Below are 26,302 nucleotides of genomic sequence, written 5' to 3'. Positions count from 1 at the left end.
GGGCAGGACTCCCCCAGTCCAAAGCCCAGCTCGGGCTCTGGGGAAAGTTGGTACTGTTCTGGCCTCTTCAACATCAAAGAGACCAATAAACCTGCCTCACACGCTGATGGGCGGACGGCTGCGGGGCACGCGGCCCAGGCCCCACGGGCCCAGCTCCGCTTCAACGAGGCAACCCATCAATGACGGGGAGGCCGGGGGCGCGAAACACGGAGACTTGAGTTAAACAAACGGCATGTGGTTCCAAGAGGGGCCGTGTGTTTGTTACAGACTCGTGGAAGAAATGGAAACCAGATGTGGCCGCGGCGGCTCCAGGTGAGCCCGGGGCCCGCCTCCACGACAGGATGCAGCTGCTCGCGCCGGCAGCGGGCTGGAGGCCGCCCAGCACCGTGGGGACAGGCAGCCCAGTGCCGGCTGCGTCAGCTGATGCCGAGAAGCCCACTACCGGGCGGGCTGGCAGCCAGCTGAGACGGAAAACCAGTGTCCAAGTCACATTTTGCTGGGGGCGTCCCCAAAGCACTGGGGCCAGGACCCCCGGGGGTGAGGGACCCAGTGGGGCTGCTAACAAGGGTGGAGGGGCGCCATCTCCCTCCCTCCTCCAGGAAGCTTCTTTCCGTCCAAGTTACTGAATCCGTGCAACCACTGTGGCAATGCCCAAGCTATTTCTGACCACTCCAATTAATATTTCTGCTGAGTGCCGTTATCCCCAGGGGTCCTCTCTGCTGGGGACTCCCAAAGGGGGCGTCTTCTCGCTGGCCCTCACCATCCAAGGAAGACAGAAGAGAGCATGCCCCATTACTCTGGGCTCAGGGCTCCCCCAAAAGAGCCCCAGGAGAGACTGTTCTGCTGCAGGAAGTTGGTGTGGGGTGCTGTAACTGCAGGGGCTCTCTGAGCACAGACAGGTAAGTCTGGAACAGAGACGGCAACACGTCCGAGAGGCCCGAGCCTCCAACCACAGGCAGCCCAGCCCCGCAAGCACCTCCCTGGACACACCTGCCTCTCTGGACAGCCCTCGGGAGCTTTCCTTCTGCCACTCACAGTAGGCGGGGAGACCAGTACTTCCACCTGGGCTTACTAGGCATCACCACCCACAGGGACCTGGAATCCACCAGCAGCCAGCACTGTTGCCCCTGTGGGGCAGGCCGGGCAGACAGCAGGGAACAAAGCTGAGGGGCATCACTGACTCGGTCCAGGAAAATCTGGCTTAAAATGTACATCCTTACAACAGGCAAACGTTGAGTGACACCCGCAAGCTCACTTACCTGCTGGTGCTCTGAATGGGGGTGGGGGAGGCGTTGAGACCTCTGCCCTGCTGTCCAGCATGTCCCCGCACGCAGGCAGCTCATGGAGGTGGCTGCATACAGCAGCCCCAGGAGCCCCCCCGCCCCCTCCATCGCCCGGATAGGCTGGAGGCAGCTGGGCAGGTGAGACAGCTGGAAAGTGATGACTACATCCCCATGACCCACGGTGATGCCGAGAAGGCTGCGGGCCTGAGTGCACACCTGGGAGACACGTACCTGGGAGCTGGGCTGCCTCTACCTTCACTGCGCCCTTGGCCTCTTCAAGCCTGCCACCCTCGGCCTCCTTTGCCAAGTCCACGGGGGTCTCCTGGCTCACGGACAGGGTGGTGTGCGTGCTGATCACTAGGATGCCCAGGCCGACCCAGAGCACCACCTGGATGAGACAAATACCCCGAGAGCTAAAGGAGTCACGCAGTCCCAGGGCCCCTGCCCTTCTTGCGAGTGGGGTACAGCCCGCAGAGGCCCCAACCACACTGACCACTGGTCACTAACTCATCAATGTGACGGAATCGTGAGCCACATCTGCAGGAGCCACTCCGGCAATGGGGCTGGGGGGCGGGGCAGGGCGTGAGGGAGCCTGAAAGCAGCAGGGGGCATGAGTGTGACAGGGAGGGGCCTGCTGGCCAGAGAGACTCCGGCCCACCAGCCAGGCAGCCTGGAGAGCCTGGCAGCCATGTAGGCCCACACTTACTGCTGCAGAGATTGGGCCCCTTGATGGTTTTCACCAGAAGAGCAAGAATCTCGAGGCCTCGACCCAACTTAAAGTGGGCTCTTGCTTATCCCACTCCCTCACCCAGAAGAGGGCCCAGGCCACTGGGTGCCCGGCTACCAATGACTAGTCCCAACATCACCCAGCAGGCTAGACACGCCTGCAGCTGCAGGGCACAGATGGGACGGCTGTGAGGAGGTGGCTCCTCGCCCCCTCTGGCGGTCTGTGCCCATCGGTGCTACCCAGCAAGCTGAGTTGGATGCGCTGCTGCTCACCGAGAGGCCCTGTCCCTACCCTGTCCCTCCTGTGATGGCCCCGAGGCTGATCATAAGTGCTGCCCTCAGCGACTCAGGACAGGGACCCCTCGTGCCGTGACACTGTCTGCCCTGGAGCCCCGGCACATGCGGGGCCCACCGACGCTCTCCGTGTGACTTTCGCTGTCACGGTAGTGGGCGCAGCTCGTTCTGCCCTTCCCGGCCTGGCCCACCTGGTACTCCCTGGGGAGCAGTAACTCCTGCTTCCTCGGAGAAGAGCCACGAGGCAGCCTGCCCGAAGAGCCGGGGGACCCCGCCACCTACCTCCACGCACTCTCAGAGCCAGAACTCAAATCTTTCCTGAAAGGCACGTTGACTCCTTAAAAAAATATCAGTTCAAAAGAACTGGTGAGACTTTCCCAGGCTCAACACAACTGCAGAAGAAAGATTTCTGACAGGAAGAAAGGCCCTGCGCTCCTGAAGGTGGATGCCAACCAACGTGGAGAACCTCAGAGAGAAAGTCTGTTTTCTCCACAGTCGCTCTGGAAACACTGAGCTGGTCTGGGGCTCACAGAGGCAAAATGCTGGCCACGCTCCAGGGTCCACGATGCTTCAGAGAGGCCCGGTCAGTGCCGTGGACTCAAAGGGCCCCTCCGGTACTGACCACCAGCCGGCCTCAGTCAGGTGTGCATGGGGATGTTGTGGGGTTTGAGCCCCTGGTGTCTGAGCAGCACTGAAACACTGAGCATAGCATGGGGTCAGGGCTCCTGACTCCTGTCCCCTACTTCAGATAATTTTCTTGATAACATGTAGATGCCAGCTTCAGCTGTGAGTTCAAAGAGTAGCACGTTACACCCGCTCACCACAAAGGGAAGGTTCGAGAAGCAACAGCAGACACCACCAAAGTAGTTTTTTAAAAATAAAAAAGAAACTTTAAATCCCTTGCATCTTGTATTTCTCTAGCTGACGGCTGAGAAACAACAAAAAGAACTTCATGTCCCGCCTTGGACCCCATGGCATCGACAGGACGAGGGCAAGACCGAGCGAGCGCCCGACTGAAGCACTCAAATGGCTGAAGTGGCTCTGCCTGCCAGGCTGGCCAGAGGCAGAGGGGTACTCTGGCACAGCCCCCAGGACAGAGCCAGGTGCGCCTGGGCTTCACCAACAGAAGCCCATCCCCTCCAGGCCCTGATCTGGGCGGCTCCTAAAATGGTTTTGACACAGAGATGAAGACAGCTGGTTGGTCGTTTCTGTGTTGGGTTATTTTTACGGGGACATCACTGAACATTCCACAGGAGACCGACAAGCCAAAGGCAACATTTCATCCATGGCTTTGAATGATTTATTTCAACCCTAGGCTTTCTGGCGTTAAAGAAACAAATCGCACACAAAATAAAAAATGTTAACTCCGTCAATGCTGGGAGACAGCAAGCTTAAAAAGGCCAAGAGAGTGTCAACTTAAGTTCAACTTACAAAGAGCTTGCACGGAGCCAGGAAGCGCTGCATGGCGCCACGCACACACCTGTCTCTGCCTCCAGCCCAGACATCTCATGACCCCACCAGCAAAGTGTGTTTCCTGTCTCCACCTTGTCCATAAGACACCCACCTGTGCTCCCCCACCCAGCAGCAGTCTCCACCCTACCCTTTGCTGGGAACCCCCTCATCGCCTGACACACCTGGCATTTGAGCTGCCCAGGGTTCTGTAGGGTACTCGCCAGCCGACCACTGTCTTAAGCGTGAGCAGCCCACTGGCCCCACCAGAGCAGTTGTAACAGATCCCAGCTCTCCACTCTAACCCTTTCTTTTAAAGAAACGCCACAGGTCCATGAAAACCCCCCCAGGCAGGGGAGCCAAAGCCACCCCCGCTTGAAGAGAACAGAGGATTAATGCCAGGCCAGCATCGGTGAGGACGTGGGAGGGCCATGCCCGATGCTGAGGGGATCTAGGTCCACGGGCTGTTGCAGTGACCAGATCGCAGTCCGCCAGCAGGCACGTGTGGGAGGTGATAGTCCACACCAGGGCAGGAACACGCCCCCATGGCAGATGCTCCAGGTGGGCCGGACTTTGTTTCGTCGCTAAGTCATATCTGCCTCTTTTGTGACCCTGTGTACTGTAGACTGCCAGGCCCCTCTGTCCATGGGATTTCCCAGGCAAGAATACTGAAGTGGTTGCCATTTCCTCCTTCAGGGATCTTCCCCATTCAGGGATCAAACCTGGGTGTCCTGCATTGCAGGGCGATTCTTTACCTCTGAGCCACCAGTGAAGCCCTTTGGGCCCAACTTTGCAAAGGGCATAGGTGTTGCCCAAGTCCCTGGGGCAGCCATGACAAGTATGCGCTAACTACAGACCGCCCCCCGCCCCCAGCCCCACCAAAGGCCTGAGGCATCCGGGAGGCCCCAAGGTCACAAGAGGCCAGAACTTGCGGGTCGCCGCTCTGCCATGAAGTGTGGAAGGCTGAGGGCCACACGTGTGTGAACAGGGATGACCACCCATCTCCCAAAAGTTCTGCAAGAAAGAGATGCTGCTCCCAGAAGAAGGGTCCACAGCCGAGGTCTCCACCACGCCAACCAGCCGTGATGGAATGACACAGTGGAAGCCAGCAGGGGTACCGGGCTGCCACGGCCTCAGGACAGGGACAGGAGGGGCTCGTGCCTGCAAAACCCATCTTTCAGGTATAACTTCTGCAAGTCCAAGAGCTGCTTCCAAATGGGACAAGACTGGTGAACGAACCCGGTGCACTAGACATCTAATCACGCAACCCTGACTTCTGTTTTTAACCAGTTACAGAGCCGCCAGGAGGAGAAATGCAAATACATCCTGACGTCTCAGCCGCGGTATTTATGACAAAACCACGGACTTGGCCCAGGGACCACGGGCGACACCCCAGGACCCCCAGCCTGCTGGGACCCCCAACTCAGAACACGAGAGAGGCACCGAGCCAGAGTGAAGGCGTCCCCCTTCACTGCTGGGACCCCCAACTCAGAACACGAGAGAGGCACCGAGCCAGAGTGAAGGCGTCCCCCTTCACTGCTGGGATCCCCAACTCAGAACACGAGAGAGGCACCGAGCCAGAGTGAAGGCGTCCCCCTTCACTGCTGGGACCCCCAACTCAGAACACGAGAGAGGCACCGAGCCAGAGTGAAGGCGTCCCCCTTCACTGCTGGGACCCCCAACTCAGAACACGAGAGAGGCACCGAGCCAGAGTGAAGGCGTCCCCCTTCACTGCTGGGATCCCCAACTCAGAACACGAGAGAGGCACCGAGCCAGAGTGAAGGCGTCCCCCTTCACTGCTGGGACCCCCAACTCAGAACACGAGAGAGGCACCGAGCCAGAGTGAAGGCGTCCCCCTTCACTGCTCACACCTGAGACTGAAGACGTGCACGTTCAAACACAGCTCACACCTCGAGGCAGGGGCTCTGGTACCTGCCGCGTGCACCCCATTCCAGGTCTTCAGTGCAGTGTGATCAGGGCATGGCAGGCACCCCAGCCCTGAGGCAGAGGCGTCACATTCTGGGTGAGGTCCCAGTGGGCACTTACATCCCTGTCTCAGGAGCACAGTGGCACCTCCGGACCCTCCCGTGGAGGCTGGTGCAGCTCTGGCTCAGGGCTCCACTGCCTCCCAGCAGCCACCAGTTCCAGGCGGCCCTGCTCCCCCTGCTGGCTCCCGGCCACAGTGTCAATTCCGCGTGGCAAACCCACCCCTCTAACTCAGCCCCACTGAAGAGCTTCTCCAAGTTCTTGAATTTTCAACATAAAGGATGAACTGGTGATGACAGGTAAGGTTTCTTTTCACCTAGCTGAGGACCAGTAGTGTTTCCACGGCCACTACTTATGCTTCTGAGGATGTTTCTCAGAACACTCTTTGGTGCCTTTCTCCAGCACAGCTACAATGGGCCCATAACCTGCACCCCCCCACCTTCCCTGCCTCTTCTGGAGGGCCAGGGCCAGGAACAAGCACCTCAGTGCCGGCAACACTCAGGCAAGTGGGGCAAGTGGACTCAGGCTGACACCAGGTCTGTGCCATCCAGGAAAGCAGCAGCCAGGCTCCCGGGAAAGCAGGGACACACCCCAAGCGGGTGCCCTCCAGGCCCGAGGTCTGCGCACCAGACTCCAGTTACATTTCTGAGTGTGCCCCTTGCAAAGCTCATTTTTCTCAAAACATGAAAACTCCACATTCAGAAGTAAAACAGCAACACATACAAACGGTATGCCCCAGTCAGATGGTCCATCCAGGACTGACCCACAATGCACCTCACCAGAACACCAAGTCCAGTGGGGAAACCTACCATCTTCTCTGCACATGGTCAGAAAGCAGTTAATATGATTCAATGTGCTTTCCAGTTTTAACAATCCATATTAAAACAGGCACGGAGAGATGCCGCTTTAACGTGATTCTAAGTGTGTTCACGTCTACAGAAACATGGGGGCGTTTGAATGCGCATGTTCATTTCTGTACATGAAGCCGAAGCCAGCATTACATGTGACGATTCAACACTACAAGCTGTCCCAGCTCAGCTGGGAAGACAATGAGCTGGCCCCTCACCCCCCAGTGCCACGGAGAGAGGCAAAAGACGACATAGACGAGAAACAACCAGAAAGGGGAGGTGAAATTACCGAGAGGCCGTAAGGTCAGTGGGTAAAACATCAATAAATGAGAATCTACAGCCTCCCTATGTATAAACAGTTGGAAAAGCCAGAGGAAAGGGAGGTCCCAGTACCCCCGGCACACGTAGCAGACAGAAGCTGGTCCAGCAGACGGAGACGGGGAAGGTGGGCTGAGAGCAGCCGTGACAACTGAACGCCACACCCCATTATCACACTGGGAGGCTCACAAATACACTCCGCAGATTAGCCGGAGTATCAAGGGAATGATTCTTCCTAAATTTATCTACAGCTTCAGTGAATTCCAAGTAGACCAAAACCAAAAAGGTGGATTTATTTTTGTTAGGAGTCAGATCAGCTGATTGGAACATTGACATAGAAAGTAAACAGGGAGTTCCCTGGTGGCCTAGTAGTTAGGATGCTGGGTTTTCACTGCCATGACCTGAGTTCAATTTCTGGTTAGGAAACTGAGATCCCGCAAGCCGTGTGGCGCAGCCAAAAAAACAGAAAGTCATCAAGAACAACCAGAAACATCATTAATGAAAGAAGAGAGATTAGAATTCAAACATTTTCAGAGCCACACGACAAGGCAAGGGAGTTCCATCGCAAGGCTGGGTAATTACAACAATACGGATGGCTACATCACTGGACAGAACAGGCAGGAAATTAAAATACAAGTCCCGAACAAGCCCAAATGCACACAGGAGTTTAATACACAGAAGCGGCAACATTTCATACCAGTGACGGACTCACAGCGTTCGGACAACTAGGCAGTCATCTAGAAAAAACTGAGGCTGCCTACTTTGCTTCTTACACCAAAAGAGAAGACAGATGAGGCACAGATTAAATGGGGGCTCCCCTGGTGGTCCAGGGGTAACCTCTCTACCCTTCCACTACAGGGGCACAGGTTCAATCCCCGGTCTGGCAACTAAGATCCCACGTGCCATGTGGCACAGGAAAAAAAAAAGTAAGAGACTTAAACGGAAAAATGAAGTTCTGGAATTACTACAGGAACTGATGAAAAAATTCCTTAAAATAACACCGGCGTAGAAGGGTCATTTTAATAATGACTTTTTTCTCTCCTAAAAAGAGTCTGATAGACTAAAACACTGGGACTTCACAAACTGGGGAAAACATTTGCCATTTGACAGGTAATGAACTAACTGCCTCATATTATAAGGAGTTCCTAAAAGTCACTAAAATCTTCAATTGAAGGCACGGGTGAACCGCTTCGGCAGCTGAGACTTGAGTGAGAATCCAGAGAACAGAGACGAGCACCACCCACCAGGGCAGGCTTTTCCTGGCCAGCGGTGATGGGCACCAGGACAGAAGAGCAGGAGCCTGGAGCCGGCAAACACACAGGGCAAGCCCCAGGCTCCCCACAGCCAGAACTGGATCCTGTAGAAGAGGAACCCTCCAGGAGGCACCCACGTTCTGTGAGCAGCTCTCCCCGAGGCACGTGCCAGCCACCAGCTGCGCCGAGTCGTGCAGAGATCAGCTGCCAAGAGGATGAAAGCTAAGCAGAGAATTTAGCAACCTGCGGGTGATCGAGCTGAGACTCAGGAAGGGCTACACCCTAGGAGTCAAGGCAAACCTGACATAGATTGCTCACAAGTGGACACAAGGCCTTCTGCCTGTCCTCTGTCTGCTGGACACAGGACATCATCATCCAGGGACGATTTCTCACACCCACCTCCATAAACTACCAAGCACACCAGGGGATGGACCAGGCCCCAGAAAACCAAGAGGGTGCGAAGGACCAAAATACACAAACATCAACTATCCGAAAAACAGAAATAACGTCTTGTAACGTTTAAAATACACGTAAAATTAAAACACATAAAAACAATAGCACTGAAGGCCGAAGACAAAGATAAATGGAGTTAACATATTGTTGGATGGTTACTTCATTTGGGAATTAGTAAAAGAAAAACAACTAATTTATGGTCAACTCTAATAAACCAAGGATTCATATTAAACTGCCTCGTATAACCACTAGCAGAACAGAAATGTACAACACCAGCTAAGAGAATAGAGAACAAATACTTCAAAATGCTTGATTTATCCAAAAGGCAGCGAGAAAGAAAGAAAGAAACAGAAAAAAGAACAGATGGGACAAATAAAAAACCGAGTGCGACGGAAGCTTTAATCCCCACCCCCCAAATCGGTATTAACTGTAAACAGTCTTAAACACTCCTATTAACAGATTGGATCAAAACAAAACAAAAGCAAACTATATGCTCTTACCCAAGACATAACCTTAAATATAAAGGTACAGAGACATCAAATGAGAAAGGATAACAGAAACGATATCGTGCAACTATAAACCCAGAACAAACCCAGATTAGCTACACTGTATCAGACAAGGCTGCTTTAAGGAGAAAAGCATCTCCAAAGACAAAAAGGGACATTTCATCCAGAAAAAGGTCAGGTTAATAAGATACAACCATCTGAAAACTGTAAGCTCCTAGTAACACAGCTTCAGGACAAAAAGCAAAACTTGATAGAACTAAAAGATACACGAACCTTTAAGTGATTCAAATGGAAACCGTCACACCTTTCTCATAACTGACACACAAGGAGATTAAAACATCAGTAAGAATACACGAAAATCTAAAAAAATCACAGTTAGCAAACTCAACCCAACCACACATGGGATGCGCTCTGCACCAACAACTGCAGACGGCCAGACAGCTGAACATCCGCCGGAGTCAACCACCTGCTGGGCCCAGCGAACGTCCGAGGACCAAAGTTCTTCAGCTCGGTTCTCTAACCACACTGGAACTGTGTGAAATCAATCAAAAAGAGTACCAGGAAATCCCCCAAAGTTTGGAAATCTAGAGAAACCACTGGTGGAAATCAGATGGAGTCCCCAGAGGGCTGCAGACGGAGGGGGTTCCGATAAGGAAAGGTCTGAGACCTGCCTCAAAAGACGCAGGGCAGTCAAGAGCAAGGCTGGTTACCTAATATGGAGGACCAGTGAAAAATAAAGATGTGGGGTCTTTGATCCAAAAATCAGGTAAACAGTACCATTAAAAGTACTAAGATGTTTTCCCTTTTTTCTGTGGTTTCTCTCCCAACTTATTACAGTGTTTTTTGTTTGTTACTTAATGCTGTTCTAGGAAAAATTAAAATTTTAGTGTTTAAATAAATAAGCCACTGGTGAAAGGAGAAATAAGGATGGAAATCAGGAAAAGTCGCAAAGTGAATGATGACGTCAATCTTCAATCGACAGTTTGATGCAACCCCAGTCAAACACCAACAGCTGAGAAGCCACTTCTAAAACTGAGTTGGGGGACTTCCCTGGCAGCCCAGTGGTTAAAGACTCCTGGCTTCCACTGCAGGAAGCATGGGTTCAATCCCTGGTTGGGGAATTAAGATCCCACGTGTTTCACGGTGCAGCCAAAATTTTTTTTTTTTTAATTAAAAAAAAATTGAGTTGGAAATGCAAAGGACTAATTATAGGTAAAACCACCCTAAAGAAGAATAAAGCTGCCAGCATCAAGACTCATTACAAGCCTCAGCAATCAACACAGGCAGCTCTAGTGTGGGAGAGATGGACAGACCAGTGACGGGAGTTCCCACTCTCACACGTACACAGGTGACTGACCACAATGGTGCCGGAGCAAAAGGGTGCCGCTCAACTGGACAGCCACCCAGAACATGACCCCTGACCCCTGCCACACACCAGGCACTCCAGATGGGCATGGATCTAAATGTGAAAGAGAAAATAAAAAGCTTCTACAATATGACAGAGTACACTGTCCTCAGGACCTGGGGATAAGCAAAAATTTCTTAAATAGTACATCAAAAGCACACAGCAAGGGACTTCCCTGGTGATCCAGTGGCTAAGATCCTGTGCTATTACAGAAGGCCCAGGTTTGATCCCTGGTCAGGGAACTAGACCAGGTACAGTCAAATTTTTAAAAAAAAATTTTTTTAAAGCACAAAGCAAAAGAAAAACTCAAAAAACTGAACTACACTAAAATTAAGAATATCTGCTGATCAGAAGAAAGTGAGAAGGCGGCCAAGAGTCAGAGAAAACATTTGTAATATACATGTCTGAAAAAAGTCTTGTATCTCAAATCTTTAACAAACCTCCACAAATCAATAAGAAAAAGACAACTCATAGATAAAAAATGGGCAAGACTTAAAAGGCACAAAAGAAGAAACCCACACAGCTAACAAGAGCATGAAAAGGTGTTCAATGTCATCAGTCACCTGAAAATCACAAATTAAAACCCAAATGAGGTACTGCTATATATCCAGAGGAAGGGCTAGAGACTGAAAAAGGGACTGTAAATGTCAATGTAACTAAAATTCCAATATGGTGCCCGAGGACCACTTTGGAAAACTGGGTAAAGTCTGGAAACATCTACCAAAACTGGACAGACATAACGCCGGGACCTGACAATTCCACACCTAAGAGAACTGCCAACCAAAGTGCACACGGGCTGCACCAGAAGAAACGGGCGGAGCAGCCCACCCGGGACACTCAGCTCTGGGTGACCAGACTCCTACGTGGAGAAGCATATGGCAGGGAGGATGGGCAGACCACCCCTGGCCGCCCAGCCAGTAACTTGGGAACTCAGGCGTGAAGCTAAGGAAGGCGGCCAGACACTCACCAATACTTCCTGTGAGGCTCCATTTTTACTAACTTGAAAGGCAGGCAAAATTATTCCAAAACATAAGAAGACAGGCAGTAATCTCTGTGGAGGAAAGACTAGGGCACCCCAGGGAAGCTTCGAGTGCTGGAATATTTTGTATCTGCCCTTGAGGTGGTTCTGTGACTGTGTTCACTTAGCCACACCCTCTGGTGCCTCAGATGGAAAACAATCTGCCTGCAATCTGAGAGACCTGGGTTCGACCCCTGGGTTGGGAAGATCCCCTGGAAGAGGAAATAGCTACCCACTCCAGTATTCTTGCCTGGAGAATTCCATGGACAGAGGAGCCTGGCGGGCTACAGTCCATGGGGTCCTGAAGAGTCGGACATGACTGAGCAACAAACACTCACATTTTTCATTTCACTTAGCCCACATATATCAAGCTGTATGTGAGATTTATGTGCTTTGCCTTACGTATACTATGTTCTCAAAGAATTTACCAAAAGCTCAACAACTGCATAAAAGGTGAGCAAAAAGCACAGACAGTTCATGGAAAGAGAAATGCCCACCTTCACTCCAGGGAAGCCAAGACTTGCCATCACCCTCGGGCCAATGGAGAGGAGAGGCTGAGCTCAGTCGCGGAGCTACAAGGCCGACCTGCACATGGGTCCTTGAGGGGAAGCTCCTGCTCTCTGATACAGGGATCCCAGACCCAGGTAGCTTCCTACAGTACTTTCTCAAATGTATAGAAATGCTCGTGTACACACATATTCACTGTGGCTTTGTCCATAATAGTGAAAGCCTGGAGAGGTGACGCCAACAAGACAGTCCCCAAGGACTCTCCTGATGGTCCAGCAGTTAAGACTCCACACTCCCAATGCAGGGGAGCCTGGCTTTGATCCCTGGTCGCGGAACTAGATCGTGCACGCTGCAACTCAAGATCCCACATGTCAGATAACTAAGACCCGGGTCAGCCTAATAAATTAAAAAAAAAACCCACAGTCCCTAGCAAGACAGCTGCGGGTGACCTCAGCAGAGGATGGAGTCAGGGTCGTGGAACACAAGAGGCACACACGGATAATCCAGTCACCAGACAGGCAGGGAAAAGCTGTTCAGTACTTAACACTCAGATAAGCCTGGCTCAGTTCGGCGGCCCTGGGGTGTACCTGGGGTGTAAGGCTGCTCACCGTGGCGTAGACCCACGTCTCCCAGACCTGTGGGACCACGATCCTTTTGTGTAAGGAATACAACTAGTTCCAGTAGCCATCAGAGAACATGCCCTCCCGCTCTGCCCAACCCAGCCCGCCAGGAGTGGGGTGAGAGTGCCACGCGCACCTGGGAGGAAAGTGAGTTCTTGTGGATCTTCTTGTAGATCAGCGTCGGGCAGACGAAGCAGATGAGGCTTCCCATGGTGGCACCCGTGAGGCCCAGGATCGTCTCCACTGGCGAGAGCGCAACAGGCAGGGGTGAGCTTCCAGCGAGCAGGGTGAGGAGCTGTCTTCCCACAAGGACCCTTCTGCACGTGCTGCTGGACAGCAGCGAGGAGCAGGGCACAGCCTGCTGTGCTCACAAAGACAGCGGAGCTGTCCACCCTGACACTGTGATGAAGGGCTGTGTGGGGCCGGGGCCTCAGGCGAGCCCTCCCTCTCTGAACCTCGGCTTCCCCGCCAGCGAGGTGAGCTTAACAGCACCGCCTGCCCCACGCGGCGGGGCCCACATCGGTGCTCTGGCTCCTTGTAGTGTCTGGGCACCCAGCGGGGGTCGCTGGGCCAGCTCATCTTACATCACCCCACCTGGTGCCCAGCAAGTGACCCAGCAGAGCCTGTCCTGGTTTGTGGGGAAGCCAGGAGTGTGGGGGCCTCGGGGTTGCTCCTGGAGGGCATGTGGGGCCCACTGGATGTCTGAGGACAATAAGCTTTATCTGTGCTGGAGCAGGGCCCTGCCCTTTTCCCTCAGTGACATGTCAACAAAATCAGGAGTCGGAAGTAAGGAAGGAACTGCTTGGTAACCGCTAACTCGCACCTCAGGCCTGGACCCCACACCGCAGCTCTACCCATGTGTTTGTGGTCCCATCAAGCTGCAGCGTTTTCTCCCTAGCCTTTCTCAGGGCGTCAAAGAAAAGACCACCCAAGAGTCTCTGGACCTGTTTTTTTGACCAGAGAGGACGGTGGCAAGACTCTGAGTGTCTTGGTTGAACACCGAAGAGGCAGGGGCGCACAACAGCAGGACGGGTCGGGGAGGGCGGGGTAAGCCGGTGGGAGGCCGGTCACTGGAGCAGCCCACCGCCTTACCGTTTGGGATCATCATTCCACCGACCATGGTTCCAAACACAACTGAGAGGGTGAGGGCTTTAAACCGCAGGGGCGGCATGTAGCCTCCAGCGGCGAAGGTCCCGTCTTTTTGCTATATGAAAGAAAATAAAAACAAGATTTAGAAATGACTGATTTCCTGTCTACTCTCCTGTAAGCACGTCCCTAAAGGGCTCTGCCAACACCCTAGGTGGGTCGGCCTGTGAGGTGGTGGATGAGCGCTCCCAGCACAGGCAGCTGTGCCTGAATGTGACCCTGCAACCAGAAGCTTGGAGCCCCAGAAGGCCCAGGCTGCTCCTCACAGCAGCTATGGGGGTAACTTCGTTCTGAGAAACTTGGAACAAATCCTTCCGTCCTCCCTTTAGAGCAGTGCTGTGACAGAGACTTTTAAAAGCGCCGCATAGCACAGGAGGCACAGCACAGCCCCACTCACAGTAACACGCAGCAGTTTCAGGGTGCGGTGGGCCCCCATGTGCACAGACATGCTCAGCTTTGCCATCCTTGCCTCCAGCAGGTGCGTCCAGGAAGAAGACAAGGGGAGAAGTCACAACATGCTACAGTCAAGCCCAAGAGACCATCTCAGGCTCAGCCTCTCACCCAAAGGCACAGAGGCACCAGAAGCATCTCATCAGGCTGTGGTGGGAGGTAACGGGAGAGAAGCTTCTAGAACAGCGCTGTGCACACAGGAGGGGCCGACCGTGATTACTGTTGCTGGGCTAGGAAAACACCACTCAAGTGAAGCTTCAACCCTTCTCGAGCTACAGTTTGGAAGCACCCAACATCCAGAATTGACTTGCAACGGTGGCTTTCTCAGAACAGACTAGAGCGGGAGGGTGTTAGGTCTACACCTTCTGGCTCAGCATCCTGCAGAAATTTCCCCAGGAAACACTCTAAGAGGAGAAGAAACAAGCAGCTACGTGCATCAAGGGGTCACAGGAGTTATCTGTGAAAGGTCAAGGGTGACCAGGAGACGTCAAGCAACGACTAGGAGGTGAGAGCAAGGGCGCAGTGACACTGGGGGTTTCTATGGATACACGTGGAGTGGAGACAAGAGATAATGCAGCGAGAGGAAATCTGCAGAGATGCACACAGACGCTGAGGGGAGCAGAAGGTCATTCGCGTGAGGTTGGAGACATGCAGGTAAGCTTTCCACTTGAGTTAACATTGCCTTTGTCACCGGTACTAATTTTCTAATTTTAAAAATGATAAAAATGGGTTACATACAGAGACACAAATGCTTCTCAGATATGAAGCACACATGTGCATCAAACGAGGACCCCAGGGCTCCATGAGCTAGCCTGCTGTGCCCCCAAGGGGAGAGAGCCTCGCGTGGTGTCCAGGCACCTGGACACCCAACAAGGGCAGGGGTCAGGCAGCCAGCTTTTCAGGGCAGGGGCTCTGCCTCAAGGTGCTGGCCTTGGTGGCAGAATCCGAGGGAGGCTGACTTGACCACGTGCCAGCCTCTAGACCACAAGCCTGGTTCCAGCTGTCCTAAGTAGCCACCTTCCCTGCCTGCCTGCTGGACTCTCCCCTCCCCGCCTCTGTGGCCTAAGCAGTTCAACTGACCACCAGGAGTCCTGGCTGACGCCATAGACCAGGCTCAAGGACTTGGGCAGGAACACAAGAACCACCACAGAGAGACGGGGCCAACCCCATGCCCTTGCCCTGGGGCGTGAGCTACCACACCTGTACCACCTGTTGTCAGCTGGGCAGCAGTTAGCGGGGGAGTCTGGGTTCCAACTGTACATTTGAAAACTGCTCGCGCAGGACTACATGGAGCCAGCCTACACATACGACAGCAGACCAAACAGCCTCTCTCAGGGCTCAGATGTCTTCTGTCAAACTGTTCAAACCTTCTGGTACACAAACCTAAAGAGAACGGTAGCCTGACCCCAGCACCGATCGGCCCACCTGGCCGGCCATTATACACGCCTGTCAGTCAAGCCGGCTCTCCTGAGTTCCCACCTGCTCCTCTCCCATGGGTTCATGCTGCAGCAAGCCCCCGATTTCCCACTACTCCTCCAACGAGGGACAGCAGGGCAGTCACAGGACATGGGCCTAAGCTGCTTGGACGCTGAGCCTGACTCCACGTCTCCTTCAGGAATCAACCTGGCTGATCTGGCACTCTTTTCTCCAAAGTTGGTTGGTTTAAAAAAAAAATCCCTATTAAAAGATTCCATTTTAACTGGAGTTTCTGATTTTTTACTAGAAAAAGCTCTGCCTGCTACTGCCCAGAAAAATAAGGAACTAGCAAAAGCCACTGGAGGACAATGTAACTGAGGCCAGGACAGGGAGGATTCTGGGCAGAACGCCATCCGAGGGCCCTGAGCACCTTACCTGCTGCTCGAAGAGCAGAGTGTTCAAGGCCTGTCTGCACGGCAGGATCATCATGGGGAAGCCCACGGCCACGGACATCATGAAGCCCACACGGATCATCTCAGTCACCAGGTTGGAGGGGAAATGCATGAGCACATTGCCCTCGGTGGCTTCAGTGAAGCTCACGTAGCCGAAGAAGCCCACCTGCAGGGGGACCAACAGCAGGGGACGTGTGGTGGGAGAGGCACACCCTCTCTGGAATGGCCTGGAACCTCGTCACGAGCAGCTGAAGCAGGACCAAGGCCCACCAGCTCCTGACTCATACAAGTCCTCTCTGATGAGCAGAGGCGGAAGCCCTGAAGGTGAGAGTCCCACGTGGCTTCTCCCTGCTAGGACAGCGAGGCACCAAGAGAAGGGAGCTGCCTGCTTGGAAAGTGAGCAGAGGCATGCCCCACGAGCCCCACGAGCCCCACGGAGGGGCTGGATTTAATGTGGCTCAAAACCCAAACTTGGGAACCGAGGGGTAAACTGCTGTCCCCACAGGCTGAATGGACAACAATCTGATGGACCATTCGGAAAAACCGACAAGAGTGGCGGAACCACAGGGTTCAGGAGAACAAGTCAGACTCTCAAAGAATTTATAGCTCTATCTGACATGTAAAAAACAATGAAGAGAATTAAGAAGACTGGAGGGGAACATCTACTGAAACATGAACTGCATCTGCATCTACGGGCTGGAACTTGTGATTTTCTTTCTCTGCTATTTCTCGAATTTCTCACTGCTGCACCACCTTTCTACAGTGAGTCAGCAGAGGTCGTGCGGAGGCTCCAGGCCCTGGGTTGAGGTGCCCACGCTCTTCCGGGGATGGGGACACCAACACCACCTGGAGAGTCAGATCCCTGCCAATGCTAGTGCTGAGTGGAGGGGCAGAGCTGCCCTTCGGCTGCCGGGATGGGAAGAAGCAAGGACAGGGCTGTACTGGGGACTGGAGGGGCTGGGGGAGGGGAAGGGGCATGAAAGGGCTCTTACCATGACGTAGAAGGTGGTGACCACGTTGAGGGAGGAGGCAAAGATAGAGCTCATGGTTTTCACTGATGGCTCATCCAGGCTGTCGTACGTGGGCAGGACCTGGCTGTAAAAATAACAAGCAACTTCGAGGAGCCGAGTCACCTCTCCCAGGCCCCCAGCCGAGTCTCCAGCACCTGCCTTCCCACGACGCCAGCCGCCACCAGCGCCGAGGCTGGGCTCACACAATACTACGGACGGCACTCGGCGCGTTCCCCGCAAGCACTCTCTGTAAACATTTCAGAAGTGCCACAGGATGAAAGGCCGTTTGTTCCACTGCAGCAGGAGCGTGACCGCTCCGGGGAGCTCCGGGCTGGGCTAAGCAGCCCGTGTTTACAGGGGAAGCAGGAAGCGGTTCAGAGCGTCGCTGTCAAAAGAATGGAAAGTTAAACAAACAAGCCGGGCCGCCTGCCCATCTCAGCGCCTCAGTGAGGGGCTCAGAGCCGGCATGGACCCAGCTCTGGGACGAAAGAGCGGCTGCAGCCCCACGGCCCAGGGCCAGCAGGGCAGCACTGCAGGGTGAGGGAGGATGCGTCCACGTGGGCTCTCTGAAAACGGCAGGCAGGGAGCCGGCACCTGTGAGAGGTGAGCCAGGGAGGGGCGGGTGCCCTGTGCAGCCCTGAGAAGAGACAGCAGGGGGACGCTGTGCTGAGGGCTCAGGCGTGGCACCCAGGGAGCCGGGGCCGGCGGTCACGCCGCATGGGAGGCCGGGAGGGGGCGCAGCAGGATGTTAAGTGAAAAGCACGACAGTCAGCGCAGCCAAACCCCAAAACCAACTTAAAAAAAAGTGAAAGGAGAACAAAGAGGACCCGCTAATGTTACTAACAGCAAATGACAAGGATGGGGGGGGCCTGGCTGGCAGAAGCGGGCACCGTCCCTGGCCCTGCACACTGCCCCACTGGCCACTGCTGGTGGGCAAGAGTCACCGTGGACAGCTGTCCCTACCTCCGTGCTACAGAGGGGGCAGTCCGCGGCCACGGGCACATACACCCATGCAGACTAGGGAGGCGGCAGAGGACCTGCAGAGGGACTGCCCAGCTCCTAGAGTCAGGGCCAGGGCCACACCAGGGAGCCCCAGCACCAGATCTCAGGACAGGGGCATCCCCAGCACACACGGGGAGAAGCCCCTGCCAGGAGCCACTGAGGGGAGGGGCTGTGCCCACATGTGGGGATGGATGGGTGTGGCAAGGCTGTGGTGCTCGCCTTCCTCAATCCTGCCTGTGGCACCTGCAGAGCACCTGCTCATCTTACCGAGCAGCCCGTGACTCAGTTTACCTGAGTCAGAGGTGTCCACCTGCCCCCGCACAGCCTGGGCCTCCACGCGCTCCCTGCTCTCTCTGAGCTGCGCTGGGGGCCTGCTGGTCCTGTGCCGCCCTGTACTTGTCTCCCTCGAAGTCAGACCAGGGAGGGCTGCACACTGATGGCCCAGCGGAGGCCCAGTCCATCCAGGGTGGGGAGACCAGCCACGCAGCGGGGCCCATGGCCACCTGGCAAGGGCAGCAGGGCTCCCAGCCTATGCGCTTCAGGGCCAGATGTGCGGGGAAGAGCCCCAGCTCTGGACCTCTCGGCTCCACTCCCCAGGGGATGTGGGCACATCCCCAGGCCCCGTGCCTTCCATGAGTGGCAGACAGAATGTGAGCTCACAACCCGCCCCCCTCCGGAACCCATAACTCAACCGGAGAACCAAGCCCAAGAGACCCACTTGATGACAGAGCAGCCCCCACCGGAAAGCCAGACCAAAGCCACAGGAGAAAAGGACAATCGGTAACTAGGTACACGGCAAAAGCATGTAGCTTCTGTCACCAGCTCTAACAGGGACGCTAAACAGCAAGAGTGGAGTGTGCTCTGGCGGAAACCGAGCTGCCAAGCGAGATGAGAAGTGGGAAACGACGATTTGGATCTCGCGTGTGGGTGTAAACACAAGTCTCATCTGTCACGTTAGTTTACAACTGGCACGGTTCATGCCCGTGGAGCTGCGGGGGGCTGCTCTGCCAGACCCCCACCACCGATGGTCCTTTCCTGTCCCGGCCAGACTTACGCCTCTTTTGAGCAAGGTTACCACCCAACCTGGCATGGATCGTAGGCTCCTGTCATTTGGTGGAGAAGGTAAGGCTGCTGGAATTATGGAAATCACTGCTCTGCATTTACAGAGCCCCAAGTGCCAGAGCGCACGCCTGCTCAACCACACACACGTGTGCGCGCACGCAGGCACACACACACGCACGCCTCTGAAAGCATCCCAGCAGCAGTCTGAAGTCAATGTTTGTGCAATTCCCTCTTAAATATTCTCACACGAATAGCTAAATTCTGGCAAAACGCTCGGGACTCTGTGAGTCAGATGGTTCGGGGCTGTGCTGTTCCCCACAGCCAACTCTGCTCGTGGGGGATTTGGCAAACTGGGCGTTGTCGCCAACAGTGCCGGCAACACATCTCAGGAACAAAGTCAATTTCTCTTCTGGTAAACACAGAACTCCCGCCCTGAACCCGGAGCAGGGAGAGGCCACAGTGAAGAACACCTTACTCCTCGTGTCCTGGATCATCCACTGAAGGAAATGGTGCTTCCCGCTCCCAGGATGGCAGCCTCCCCTTCTAACACTCACCCCCAGGGCCCCGGGAGCAGGTGGTACTTACGACTGGCAGGCAAAGGACATGCCAAAGATGGGGATGCAGCGGAAGACGCCCTCCCAGCGGATGTAGCTGACCCGCTGCAGCCACTGCCCACCAAAAAGGCCATGCTTGAAGGAGGAGAGCACGATCTGCGAGGAGAAGGAAGCGGAGCTCGGCAAAGGGCAGCACACACAGGCGGGACTCGGGCCAGGGCCGGGCAGGGCACCAAGGTGGCCGTCACCACAGTGCAGGCCCCGCACAGTGCAGCCTGGTGCCACCGGCCAGAGGGGCTGGGGGAGCCGGAAGGGCTGGGAGTGGTGCGTGGCCCCGGGGTTTCGGCTCTCTGCTGTGCCACCAGCTGGCCAGGTGCTACCCAGAGGAGCTGTGGGGCTTCCTGGCACCGGGGGCGGCTGCCCATCCAGGGCTGCAGATGGTAAGCAATGAGGCCCACCTGCTGTGCCCACCCCAGTCGCCTCCAGGTCAGGACAGTCCCCCAAGCTGGCAGGTCCTTGCCAGTCCTGCGCAGACATAATTTAAAAGACAGACCCATCAAGGACAGGGCTGCCTGGAGAAGCAGAGGAAGGGTCACTGGGCTGGCCCTCAGAGCCGAGGGGCACTGGAGACACCACCCGGGGCTCAGTCTTCTAAGGAGAGCCCACTGCACAGACTCTCCCATTCTGCTCCCACCGGAGTGGTCAGGGGCTCAGGCCCAGGGGCTCCCAAGGGGCGCCCTGAGTATCAACTCCGGATTGCACCCCCCTGCCCCCTCAACAGTCAGTGATAAACACTCGTTAGACAACAACTGCTCTCACCCCTTGTGACAAAAGGCTGGCCTCCTGACTCTTGGCCACAAAGCCCACATAAAAGGTCTTCCGTGAACTGGGGAGCATCACGCTTTCACTCCCTGCCTCAGAGCGCTCCCCTCCCCTGCGGCCCCATCTGGCCACCAGGCTCCTGTGGCAGATTCTACGTCACGTTCCCGTCAACCTCAGTGGCAGCTGGCGGCCCGACACTCACCACGAACATGAACACGGTGTAGAAGATGAGGGCCATGGCGCTGAAGGACTGGATGGAGGCCATCATGTTCCTCTGCAGGCTGAGCGGGAGCACGATGCACAGGGACACCGCGAAGAGCAGCAGCATACGGAAGGTGCCCGTGACCTGGGCGGAGTGCCAGGCGTTGGCCCACGGACGGCCCGAGCTTCCCACCCCGAGCCCCGGGACTGACTGAGGCCCAGCGCGCTTCGCCTCTTGGCGTGCTGGTCTCAGAGCCCCTCCCACCGCTCCCCATCCAAGACGTGGACTGAAACAGTCCCCGGGCTGCCACGCAAGCAGCCGTGAGGTTTCCGACGTACCACACACCTGCAGATGTCCTTACCTGAAACCCAAACAGCCGAGCAAAGAAGTTGGACCCCAGGTCGCCAATCACAACGTAGAAGGCAATGCATGTTCCCAGCATCAGCCCAATCATGCTGCAAGGAAGGCGGGCAAGCTTGAGAGCTGAGCACCGGGGGTCCCAGTCGCACCCGCATTCCCCTGGCCACTGACACGCAACAACCCAAGGGAGGGGTCAAACGGGAGACATGGTGTCGACATTCAACAGTTTCCAGGGTTTGGCTGCGGAGTTTGCTATTTTACTCAGAATGAATATTGAGCAACACTAAACTTTTCTTTATGTGGTATTACATTTTTCTCTCAGCAGGAGGTTCTAAAAGTTCTTTCAGGTGGTACAAAAATGCACTGTGATGTTAAGACAAGTTAAAAGAACAATCAACTGCTTCAGAAAAGGGTTATTCTTTTCAGTTTGCAATTCCCTAATTTAGAAGCCTAAAAGTGCAATTTCTCAGCCATTTTTTTTCATCTCATAAAATTTTACTCCAAAGGGAGAATATGACATTTCCAGTTTAATGCCACCTTTATGCAACTGTGTTCGGGGCAAGGGGCGGGATGGGGGCAGGCATCTGATTTCAGGAACAGAACCCAGAGATGAAGTACAACCGAGGGAGCACCCCCCTCGCTATGCTCGGGTTTTCCATTTTTATATTTTTCTTAGTAAGACTTAAATAAGGCTTTTAGGCTTGACACTAATCATTTTAAGGGTACAATAAATTAAACTTTCAACTATTTAGTAAGTAACACTTCAGAGAAATATTTTAAGCTATGGACCAATCCACCTCTGAAACATCCAGCTCCCTGTGTAACAACCCTCCTGTTTCTCTTTCGTCACAAGTGAAGGACAGAGAGAATTACCCCCAATAGAACGGCGCCACCTACCTGGTCTCCACCAGCATCTTCCCTGCTTTCCCGTAGGCGTGCAATGCTAGTGCAGGGAGGGAAAAAGAGAATGAATGCTCAGTCTAAAGTGAGAGAAGCACATCAGTAAAAATATTACCAGTAAAAGTTGTGAAAGGCAATCTGACAAAAACCTGTGGGTCTGGAGTTCTAAGGGTATAAGGGGATACTTGAACTTTTGGTCCCGTGCTTTTTTCAGATCTGCCTTCAACAAATAAGAATCACTGAAAATAAGAACAAAACTAGGGTGGGTCACTTTTCACACTCACACATCCACAAAGAAAACAAAAGAAAAAAGAAAAGAAAAACGGTCCCAGGGAAGCAGCAGTTTCCCTCTGGGCAAGCTAGGCTGCCAATAAGGAGGCTGAGGGAGACCTGCCTGGGTCAGGGGCTGCCCGGGACAGGGTGGGGGGTGCCCAGGGAGGGCAGTCAGCCCAGCCCCAGCACATCTGGTTTTCCCAGTCATAACAAAGGGACCTGGCTAAGGGCCTTCATGTTCACTCTGTGGTTTTAGCAGAAAATCTCGAGCAAGGTACTTTGGGACACGAGGGGACAAGTGCACGCAAGCCTGGAGGAGCCCCTCTGCCTGTCCTTCCTGACAGTGGAGCTGTTTCCAGCAGAGGAGAGATTAAGAGCTGACTCAGCAGGCCCCTCCCTGGACCTCACAGAGGCCGGGAACCCCTGCAACCCAGCCCCGTGGTGAGCCAGACGAGGGCTGAGAGAAGCTCTGATCCCCCAGGAGCAAGCAGGAGGGGGCGCATGACAGCACAGCCCTCTCCCTCACACGGGCAGAGCAGGAGACCAGAGAGCAGGGAACACGCAGGCCGCCTGATGTGAACGAGTCCAAAAAAACAATACTTTACTTTCAAACTACTCAGGAAAAAGCACAGCACTGCCAAAAGCCAGTGAACATGGAACCCCTGGGCTACACGGCCACGGGCAGGTGGCCTTGGGAAGCAAACGGGGGGTCATTCCGGCCTCCGGGCTTGTCCAACTACCACACGGACACGAGCACCTCAGGGTCCTCTAAGACACACAGTCTGGTGCCCCTAACGTGAAGGTGGCTGGGGCCCAGCCATCCCATTCCTTTCCTTCTCCAAAAGGAAGCTGAGCATCTACAGCATATTCTAAGTGCTCAGAGTACCCTGCCAGAGAGAGTTCCAGAACACACCCGCATTCTGGACAAAGGCAACTAAAGTTGCTCTCGGAAGCCAGAGAAAAGTCATGAGGCGGCACCTTTTCACCCAGAAAGACTCAACCGGTTCCCAGAGGTACGATTCTAGTGCGGCTGCCCCCGAGGCGCTGCCTGTACTGAGAAGGCCTGTGGTTCCCGCCCAGTTCTCAGCCTGGACAGCCCCACACACACCCCACACACTGTTCCAAGTGTCCAGCCCTCAGCCTCTTGCCTGGCAAGCCAGAGACTGCCCTCCCGCCCCTCTGGGCCGGAACCACAGCACCAGATCTGCCCCACGAGGCTGGGCGGCATCTGCTGGATGGTTTCCAAGAAGGCAGGTCCCTTCCCCACGCTCCTGGGTCGGCCCTCCCCTCTCCACCTGCGGCAGGCTCGCTGCAGCTCATGGGCTGGGCCCCGTGGGGACCTGGAGCTGGCACTCCTGCCAGGTGTGCAGCCGGGAGCGCTGTCAGGAGGGGCTCCCCAGTCTCCCCAGAGAGGCTGGCTCAGGGCTTTCTCCTGGGGCCACAGCCGGGCCCACGGCTCTGTGGCCGCTGGGCATGCAGAAGTGACTCTCAGGCCACCTTGTGGAACTCGGGACCCCAGCCCTACCCCACACTCTCTGCCCACAGTCCACAGCCTCCACTTATTGGGCAGAGATGGGGAAGCACACACCAAACTGTGCTATTCACGCAGAGGGTAGTGACCTCAACCCAGCCCTCCCCAGAGCCAGCCACCTGACCCCTGCTGCCATCTGCCTGGGAGGTATGATGACCATTTGCTGGATAAACAAGGGGTGGGGAATGCAGAGAATCCTGGGTGTCAGAAAGGATGGTTTTATGACCCTCATTTCCCAAGCCAAGTATCCACAGGTGCAGGTCACACAACTTGGGACAGGCAGGGAGGGACAGGCCCTCTGCAGGCCCCACCCAGCCATGATCGGGCAGCAGGCTTACCAGGGCCACAGAAACCTGGGCGGACAGATGACAGGACCACAGACGCGGTGCCAGAGCAGCTGCTGCACACGACTGAGTGCTACTAGGCGACAGCAAGGCCTGGTCACCTCTGCAGGCAGGGCCCGGGTCAGAGTGGCCTCGTGGGGCCATGACTTCTAGGTACAGCTGACTATCTGGTATAACTGTATATCTTCTGAAAATGGGGTTTGAAAAGTCTACTTGAAAGTCAGCCACACAAGGCAAAGGAATAGCAGATAAAAAGTAGATAAAATTCACAGAACTGGGTCTACAAGCAGCGAACAGAACAGCACAAAACACACACACAAAACACCAACAGAAAACACAAGACACACCAGGGCTGTATTTCCCCAGACTGGCAAAGTTCATTCTCCAGTGATGCCTACGCACAGGCCAGGACAGGGAGGGCAGCCCTGTGGTCACTTCCAGGGATGAACCAAACTGAGAAATGTCGCAGACTCAAACCTGAAAAAACCACTCATCCGTTCTTGGAGCGCGGAGGGCTTAAAAAGGTTATCTCTTGAGGACGCCTCTGCCGTTCAGCAGCTTCCACACCCTGCAATGCACTGTCTCCAGGCCTGTCCATTTCCCACCCCCCACCCCCCACCCCCAGCTGTCTGATGCCCACGGGCCCAGCAGACATGTGGTGCTGGGGGCTCCGCGGACAGAGGCCATCTGTCCCGGGCCTGCAGGACTGGCATGCAGTGGGCTCTCTCCTCCCAGGCCACCCTCTCTGGCAGCAGCACAAGCTCTGGGCCAGGAGAAGAGGAGGACAGAAGACCTACAAGCAGTGGAAATGGCCCAGGAGGTGTGGGAAGATTGCTGGTCCACAGGGTTCCAGAGACTCCCATCTCGTCCTGTGTAGGGCTCCTTTCCAAGTGGGGGGGGGTCTCTCCATGTCAGAGATGGTGCCAAGACAGAGCCAGGACAAAGGGCAGCTGATGCTGCAGGCTGGGCCTGGGGGGACTGTGGGAGGTCACACAAATGCACCATCTTGTTTGGTACCAAAGGCGTAATCAGAGACCACAGGTGGTTTCAGATCTTTTTTGCTTCTGGGTAGTCAGAACTGGGCTGCAGCCACCACAAGCAGGTAAAGGTAGGAGCCCCAGCCAACCACACAGGCGGGTGTCCACGGGTGGTTTTCTTCCATCTTTCACACCTCGTCAAACCAGTCTGCCTTCTCAAGAACTTTCTAAGAATGTTCAGATGGACAGCTGTCAAAAACCACAGCCTCCCCAGTCCAGGGTCACTCACCCTCTTTCAGGGCACAGCCAAGCATTTGGTGGGAACCCTGAGCAGGGAGAAAGAGTCACCCCAAAAGCCACAGCCTCGCAGAGGGAGGAAGGGACCTGCCCTGGTGCACATATCATCCCAAGCAGAACTTGGCCTCATGGGAGCGAGTCAAATTTAGCCACTATATTTCACTTCCCCACGTGACTCCAACAGCAATGAGAGTCTGACAGCACCACTCTTATCAGACCGGAGAGAGAAGGAAGCAGTCCTTCAGTTTTGAGGTCAGAACAAATGTGAGTATCTCAGTGCCAATGCAAAGTAGGCAGACTGGAAGGAAACCAGAGGTCACGCTGCCAAAAGCCCACGCGTGGGGCTCACAGGTGTTTTTATTTTCTTTGGCCCTGGGAACCCTGCATACCGTTTCCTCTCGGCACCTCCTCCCTGCTGTAAGAGCTGGGAGCCGAGGGCCCACTGGGGCCTCTGCGAGCGGACCCAGCATCCGGGCCACACACCAGCTGGATGGTCAGGGGGTCCCAGCCAGAGGATGGGAGTTTTCCCCAGACGTGCATAGGGCAGCCTCTGAGACCACGTGTACTGGAATTTCAACACCCACACCACATATCCCCAGAATGCAACGTGGAGTCGAAAGGTCCGAGGTGGCAGACAGAATGCAGCCTTCACACACCAGCCTGAGGCGGGCGGGAGAGTGGGGGCCCTGCCCTCAGAGACAGGCTGCCCAGGAAATAGATCAAACTGAAACGAGGTGGAAAGCACAGCCTTCTTTGCCTCAGCTGAAATCAAAGGAAGAAAGAACTAGAGGAAACAAAACTGCAACCAACAGCAACCGGACATAGAGGGTGCAGCGGA

The 26,302-nt window shown here is 54.9% G+C and overlaps 1 protein-coding gene across 5 annotated transcripts in view; it reads right to left on the bottom strand.

The window, feature by feature from the left end:
• The window catches only part of SLC38A10 (solute carrier family 38 member 10), a 41,123-nt gene that overhangs the window by 10,958 nt on the left and 3,863 nt on the right, over positions 1-26,302 (bottom strand). For all 5 annotated transcript variants that reach the window (XM_070773915.1, XM_070773917.1, XM_070773916.1 and 2 more), the window contains exons 3-11: positions 22,040-22,085; positions 21,144-21,237; positions 20,783-20,926; positions 19,790-19,914; positions 17,123-17,225; positions 16,114-16,296; positions 13,759-13,870; positions 12,803-12,909; positions 1,515-1,671 (exon numbers count right to left, since the gene is read on the bottom strand). In XM_070773915.1, the coding sequence (XP_070630016.1) occupies positions 1,515-1,671; positions 12,803-12,909; positions 13,759-13,870; positions 16,114-16,296; positions 17,123-17,225; positions 19,790-19,914; positions 20,783-20,926; positions 21,144-21,237; positions 22,040-22,085 (1,071 nt within the window). The remainder of the gene's footprint in view (positions 1-1,514; positions 1,672-12,802; positions 12,910-13,758; positions 13,871-16,113; positions 16,297-17,122; positions 17,226-19,789; positions 19,915-20,782; positions 20,927-21,143; positions 21,238-22,039; positions 22,086-26,302) is intronic.

The sequence above is a fragment of the Bos indicus genome, chromosome 19, assembly GCF_029378745.1.
Source record: "Bos indicus isolate NIAB-ARS_2022 breed Sahiwal x Tharparkar chromosome 19, NIAB-ARS_B.indTharparkar_mat_pri_1.0, whole genome shotgun sequence".
In the NCBI taxonomy this organism is placed as follows: Eukaryota; Metazoa; Chordata; class Mammalia; order Artiodactyla; family Bovidae; genus Bos; species Bos indicus.
Note: the sequence above shows the minus strand (reverse complement) of the source record. Positions and strands in the feature narration are given on the sequence as shown.